Raw genomic sequence first — 7,731 nt, 5'->3', positions numbered from 1 at the left:
CCCCGAAGTTTATAATCATGTCGATTTATTTTCTTCTCACAGAATTTATTCAAATAAATACAGCTAAGAACATTTTGGAGTAATATTTGATGATTTACCTTATATTTGTCTAATTCGTGATTTTTTAAAATTATTACAATATTTCCGAATTTGTAAGATAAATATAGAAGCTAATGCTGCAATTTTGATAATTCTCTTTTTTTATTGAAAGGTAGTGCTCGTAGGTACTTTCCATTATTTTTTTTTAATTTTTAGACTTACTAGTATATTAGTAAATAATGAGTTTTCCTTAAAAACGACTTACAAAAATAAAATAACTGTTTTGATTTCTTCGCTTACTTTGGTTTAACTGTAGGATCTTAATAAAAAATTAAATATGAGAGAATCTCTCTCTCTCTCTCTCTCGGCTCTTTAAATGTGCTCAATAAAAGTCAATGATTAGCACATAATATATCTTTTATGGTTTCCTTACAGTATATTTTTTTTCTTTAGAGATATCAATTAAATTCATAAGCTATTCAAATTAATTATTAATACATATTTAAATAAATGTGTTCATTATCACGAGAATAATTTTTAAAGTCGGTTTTTAATTACTCGTTTGTATAGAGTTTGTGTGAACGATAACTGTTTCCGGTACCGAACAAAAATATATGGAGTACACTTTCAGGTTATTTTGTTTTGCATTTCTTATTTCTTTGTAGATTTTTTAATTGACATTTATTTTACCATGTTCTATACTTTGTACTTTTATCACCGATATTTATAATAATTACTCATTTATTGCTCAAAATTTTCACAGTATTTGTATATTTTTTGGAAAAAATAATTTATTTTGAAACGGCAACTGTTGTCATAACTAAATCCTCAATCTACAGTTTGTTTTCGCTAAAGATTTCCATTTGTGTCTGTCCCTAGATGTTTCGAATATTTTATCTCTAAGTTGTAGCCTTTGGTATTTTAAAAATATTTGAGTTTATATTTATCTACAAATATAAAAATAACGACAGTAGTTTTATATTCGTTTGATGACAACTCCATTCGTTTTTTATTCTCATTTATAACAAACAAAGAATGACCATCTCTTATCTTTCGAATCCTACATCCAATGAACTGACTCAGTGAAGCTGCAGTGGTACATTAAAATAGTTCTATTAAAGTATAAGTTATTAAGTGTAAATGAAAGTGCGACACACGTTCGCGTTTCAAAATGGTCTACAAATTATTGAAGTGTAAGCAAATATAAATCTTATATATAAAATTCTCGTGTCACAATGTTAGTTACTGTACTCCTCAAAAACGGCTTAACCGATTTTTATAAAATTTTATATGCATATTCAATAGGTCTGAGAATCGGCTACTATCTACTTTACCACTATTAAGTTTTTTTTAACTGCGCGCGAACGGAGTCGCGGGCGACAGCTAGTTTTAAATTTGATATGTCACAAAAATAAGCCCCTAAATAGCTTTTATTTATTTAAGAAGAAAACCAACAACAACAGGCCAATAATAGGTTAAACATAAATAAATGTACAAACAGGAGAGAAAAAAATAAGTAATCATTATTAGCCGACTTCAAAAAGAAGGAGGTTATCAATTCGACTGTATTTTTTTTTTTTTTATGTGTGTTACCGCGAAACTCGGCCCCTGGTGGTCCGATTTTGATAAAAATTATTTTAATCGAAAGGAAGTGCTTGCAGGTGGGTCCCATTTTTTTGTTTTTTTTTTTAAATAACTAGAAGACTAGTAGATTTTGAATATAGCTTCAAAATTTGTTGCGGAAATTAGGGACATTTTTGCTTTCAGCGCTTACGTAGGCTAAACTATAGGACCTACATAAAAATGATGTATGGCGAATTGTAGCTCTTTAAATGTGCTAAATAAAAGTCCGCGATAGCATATATCTATCTTTTATAGTTTTCTCACAATAACCATTTTTTTCTTTAGAAACATTAATTAAATTCATGCCCTATTTCCGACGCTATTATTCAAGTTCAGTATTAACCCTTATGTAAATAAATATGTTCATTATCAAGATAATTTAATGTAGATTATATTTGCAATTGAAACTATATCATTCTGTCTAATAGTTTAGGAGATATCGTAAGAATAAAATTACGCGGAAACGAAAAATGCTACATCGCGTTACAATGAATAGCACAAATTTGCTTTCTGGGCTTACGTAGGTCAAACTATATGACCTACATTAAAATGATGTATGGAGTAATTATAGATCCTTAAATTTGCTAAATAAAAGTCTCAGATGGCATATATCTATCATCTATGGATGTCTCACAAAAACCATGTTATTGTGAACAAACTTCGATTAAAATGCACACGAAAAACAGCGTCGTAAACTTACGGCGCTATTATATTATATTCGATATGAATCCTTATCCAAATAAATATGTTTGATGGCTAGAGTATTAAATACAGATTACATTAGCCTTTAAACTATGTAATTCTGATCAATAGTTTGGAAGATATTAAATTATTAAAAACTACGCGCATTCGAAAAATGCTAGTGCGGCGCGCGGCTGGACAAAATTAAAGGCACGCTACGATGTATTAGTTCGTTAATTTTCAATTTGTATACCGATTTTGATAATTATTTCATTGTTTAAAGGATATGTGGTTATCTGCTGCATTCTAAATTAGTTTTTGAATTGAAGTACACACATGTTAAATAGGAAAGTCCTTTTCTTTATTTGTCTTATTTATGTCCTTATACGTATTAAGGAAATTTGTAATTAAATTTCAAATTCACTAAAAATTGAGAAATAAAACAAACATTTTAAGAAAAAAAAATAGCCGACTTCAAAACAAAAAAAACTATCTCAAACAAAATGCGCTCAAAAGTAACTTAAAAAAAACAATTTCAAACAAAATGCACTCAAAAGTAACGTAAAAAAACAATTTCAAACAAAATTCACTCAAAAGTAACATAAAAAAACAATTTCAAACAAAATGCATTCAAAAGTACCATAAAAAACAATCTCAAACAAAATACACTAAAAAGAAACAAAATAATGTCATGAAAACTTCTTTCTTTCTTTCTTCTCTCTTTCAAAAACCCTCTAAACTCTAAAGAAAGTTCTCTTCTTTCTTGTAACATGTCTATATTGTATAATTTTTGTTATTTTGGAGTCGGTTTCGGCCTAAGTAGGGACATAAACGTAAGTATGTCTAATACATCTCAAATATAAAATGTCACCTATTTACTTCGGCCGACACCGACTGCGAAATAACAAAAATTATACAATATAGACATGTTACAAGAAAGAAGAGAACTTTCTTTAGAGTTTAGAGGGTTTTTGAAAGAGAGAAGAAAGAAAGAAAGAAGTTTTCATGACATTATTTTGTTTCTTTTTAGTGTATTTTGTTTGAGATTGTTTTTTTTACAGTAATAAGTAGTAAGTCAAAAGTTATATTCGTAGTTTTAATTGAGGAGTATATTAAAAAAAGTTTGAATAAGTTGTTACAACAAAAGTTAGCGACGTTATATAGGTATATACCTCCGGGTATATAAACAATGTAGGAAAGAGATTAAATTTGGATTTGAATGGTGGCTTGTGTAGTAAAGATGGACTGTATGAAAGAGGCTTTATGTATTACAAGGGATAGTACCAGATATGAAGAGTTATATAGATTATATATAGAAGAAGTAGAGAGTACATAACGTTCCGACCATGTTTTTAAAAAACAGTACACAGAGATTGTTTTTAATAATGTGGTAGAGTGTGTGAAATAATAAAATATTGTGTTTGTTTCAGACTTTGCCATTCTCATCTTCATTATACCATCAGTTTTTTCTACTAATTCCTGCACTGTTGAAGATTATTTGGATGGGTGTAGATATACAATATTATGTGAAAATTATTCAGGAACTTCCGCAATATATTCTTGCAGTTCAGAACCGCATATTATTTTCAAAATAAGAGGTTCCAGAAGTGAAACTCTGACTGCAAGTTTCTTTGGTGCAACTAACTTTGACTCGAGAGTTCGTGAAATTAAAGCAATAGACAACACGTGGACTACCATAGAATCAAATGCATTCAAATATTATACTAAAAGCGTTAACGTTGATATATCATGCAATCACATCAAAATAATTAAAAATGACACTTTTAAAAATTTTGGCTACCTCAATTATTTAAACGTATCAAACAATGAAATTGAAAGCTTATTTCCTAATTCTTTGGCTCCGAGTTCCAGTCCAGATTCTGTGCTAGTATTGTTAGACTTATCCAATAATTTTCTCAATAGCTTGGATTATGGTGTTCTCAATAATTTTCCATATCTCATTACTTTATATTTGCAAAATAATAAAATTCAAAATATATCCGATGATAGTTTTACTTCACTTAAAAATTTAAAACAGTTATACATGCATCATAATGAGATTGAAATTTTAAACATGATGTTAATAAATTTGAAATCCTTAAAAGAATTAGACTTGTCTTATAATAAGCTTAAAAAAATTTCGGGGTACGAAGTAAATCGTTTGATTGCATTGGAAAAATTGAACATGTCATATAATAATTTAGAAATTATCGAATCTAATTGTTTTAATCAGGCACCTAACTTGAATATTTTAGACCTTAGTCACAATAGAATAGTGTCGATAATAGATCAAAAAATGTTTGAGAGCAACATACATCTTCAATATTTTGATGTAAGTTATAACCAGATTATAAAAATTGAAGAAAATTCTTTCAAAAATTGTAATCTTACATATTTTAATTTTGATAACAATTTCTTATCTGGTAATATTACAAACTCTACATTTATCGGATTGAGTTCTATTACTCAATTAAATCTAAATCATCAAAATGTTACTAATTTAAATGCAAATGCTTTTTCGAGTCTAACCAAGTTATTGTCTTTGAATATAAGTTCTAACAATATTCAATACATTGATACAGACAGCTTTCAAAACACTATTAGTTTACAAATTTTAGATTTATCACATAATGAAATATCAACTTTAGATTTTGTAAATAAAGCTCTATTTAATTTAACTCATTTATATTTGAGTAACAACAAAATTGTTTCCTTATATGAAAATTTATTTAAAAACCATAATCAAATCATAAAATTAGATTTATCGATGAATAAAATAATTAAAATACAACAAAATTCTCTACCTTTGTTTAATTTACAATATTTAAATATAACAGGTAACAATCTTGTTGGGACAATTGAAAAAAATACTTTTAGTCCTGCGAAATTTCTGAGATATTTAGATTTAAGTAATTTTAAAATAAATAAAATAGATGATATGGCTTTAATAGATCTTCCAGTTTTAGCTCGATTGAATCTTTCTATGAATCAAATTGAATATATTGGTTCTAATAATTTTTATGGTTTGGACAATTTGTACAGTTTAGATATTTCTCAAAATTATTTAAGTAAAATTAATCTAATTAATACAACTTTAACAAATTTAAAAGCCGTATATTTACAAAATAATAATTTAACAAAACTTTCAAATTCATTATCTAACGCAAGAAATATAATTTATCTTGATTTATCATTTAATAATATTTCTGATTTAAATGATACAGATTTTAAAAGTTTCTCCAATTTACGTGTATTACATTTAGCACATAATAATATTAAATTGTTTAATGTACCACAAATCAATGCTTTATCGAATATAAGTGTTATTAATTTGTCTCACAATCAAATTTCTTATGTTGATTTGAAATATTTCAAGGAATTAATAAGTATAGATTTAAGTAGCAATAAGATATCAGCTTTAAATAATACGTTTTTCAAGAATGTCGATAACTTAATGTCTGTCGATTTAAGTAATAATAGTATTGATAATTTACCACCAGGAATATTTAATAATATCAAAATATTAAAATCCCTTAACTTGTCATCCAACCATTTAAATAAATTACGCTACGGTAGCTTACAGGGATTGCATAAGACGGAAGTTTTAGATTTATCAAGGAATAATATTTTAGATTTTGATGTTAACGTATTTCACGAATGTAAAGACTTAATAAAACTTATAATAGATTACAATAGAATTAAATCAGTAGATGTAGAGAGTCTCACACACACTTTGTCTAATCTTAGAGTTCTAAGTTTAGGTGGTAATCCACTTCAGTGTAAAGAAATAGTAAGAAATATGAAATCGAGTGTCACAAGATTACTTCAAGTTACATCTATAGATAAAGTTTATCATGAAGATAATGTTTATGGTATAAAGTGTGGAGATGTTAATTTTGATACGACGACTACTAAACCTAAAATAGACGGCGACAACGTACAAGATTCTTCTTTATCTAAAATTGTTTTGATCTGGTGCGCAGTATTGTCAATATTAATTATTTCAATGGGCATAGCAATATTTATATATAAAAACAGAAAATATAACATGTCCAGGTTACATTTAAGGCATTCTTTAGAAATAAACGGTTCAGAATGTCCGAATGATTTGTTAAGTTAGTTTTAAAAATTAATATTCAATGATTTAACCTTAAATAAACCATTAAAAACTATGAAATCCTTTTTTATCATTTAATATCTACCCTACGGATAGAGTTACATCTTAATAGAACCAAAGAAAGATATAATTTTTCGACGGATAATTCAAATATTGAGACAAGCAACGAGATGTACACATGGGAGAGTATCAACAAATATTTAAAAAGGCAATATTTTCGGTGATGTGTATATGTTTATTTATCATACATAAATAAAACTCATAATATGTTCAAATTGGTATCAAGGGTTTGAATATATTAGATTAAAATACTACCTGATGTGTAAAGGTTCTATGGTAATTCTAAAGGTCGGCTTATGTGCATCTATATCGTTGAGTATGTATTACATAAGTTATACCTAAATTTAAAACATTTGAGTATACAAATAGGATAGTATATATGTATGAATTTCATTTAAATTGCAAATTTTGTGAATAAGTTGCTATATTATACATGGTATCAAGATTAAATTAATCTATATATCTATTTATATAAAAAGAAAGTCGTGTTAGTTACACTATTTATAACTCACGAACGGCTGAATCGATTTGACTGAAAATTGGTGGGCAGGTAGCTTAGAACCAGGAAACGGACATAGGATAATTTTTACCCCGTTTTCTATTTATCAGCTCACTATACGTCCCCACTGAGGGGCTCGGAACCTACCCTAAGTTAGGGGTGACTAGGCCATAGTCAACCATGCTGACCAAGTGCGGGTTAGTTGACTTCACACAAATCTTTGAATTTTTCCTTCGCCGTAAGAACGTCGGATAAATGTACATATGTAAATCGAAAAACACATTGGTACATGGCGGGATTCGAACCCAGGACTTACAGATTGCAAGTCAAGTGCTTAATCCTGAACCACCGATGCTCTGTAAAGAACTGTTCCCAATATGTTACTTAATATTATGTAATCAAGTTTAACAATTGAATGAATATTAGCGACTGTATTCACGTGACAGTGATTTACTATTTACAAAATCCTATCTATATTTCTCCAGCCATATCCTGTTTGCTTCATATATATACTGAATTGATAAAGGATAATGAACTCAACAACTGATTGAACAAAGCATAATATCGTATGTTTGTTTTCGCAACATATCGAATATATTCGAGTAATTTAGCAAGATGTTTACTGATATTATATGATTGGGGCAAAATTGTTATGGATTTGATTGGTGATTGGAATTATAAGGACTTCCTTATAATTACAAGAATTATATAA

At 27.9% G+C, this 7,731-nt stretch overlaps 1 protein-coding gene across 1 annotated transcript; it reads left to right on the top strand.

Annotated features, from left to right (window-relative positions):
• The first annotated feature begins 1,123 nt into the window (after window positions 1-1,123).
• On the top strand, window positions 1,124-6,477 carry LOC106715736 (toll-like receptor 3). Its single transcript, XM_045681573.1, has 2 exons — window positions 1,124-1,232; window positions 3,774-6,477. The coding sequence occupies exons 1-2, from the start codon at window positions 1,211-1,213 to the stop codon at window positions 6,461-6,463; spliced, it is 2,712 nt and encodes a 903-aa protein (XP_045537529.1). The 5' UTR covers window positions 1,124-1,210; the 3' UTR covers window positions 6,464-6,477.
• The last annotated feature ends 1,254 nt before the right edge of the window (window positions 6,478-7,731 follow it).

The sequence above is a fragment of the Papilio machaon genome, chromosome 16 (assembly GCF_912999745.1).
Source record: "Papilio machaon chromosome 16, ilPapMach1.1, whole genome shotgun sequence".
NCBI lineage: Eukaryota > Metazoa > Arthropoda > Insecta > Lepidoptera > Papilionidae > Papilio > Papilio machaon.
This window is presented reverse-complemented; position numbering and strand designations above follow the sequence as displayed.

Bases quoted from the DNA above. Each gene is read 5' to 3' on its own strand.
- LOC106715736 (XM_045681573.1), top strand. From the start codon at position 1,211: ATGGTCTACAAATTATTGAAGT. The intron at 1,233-3,773 runs GTAAGCAAATAT...TGTTTGTTTCAG, and splicing joins GGTCTACAAATTATTGAAGT to ACTTTGCCATTCTCATCTTC.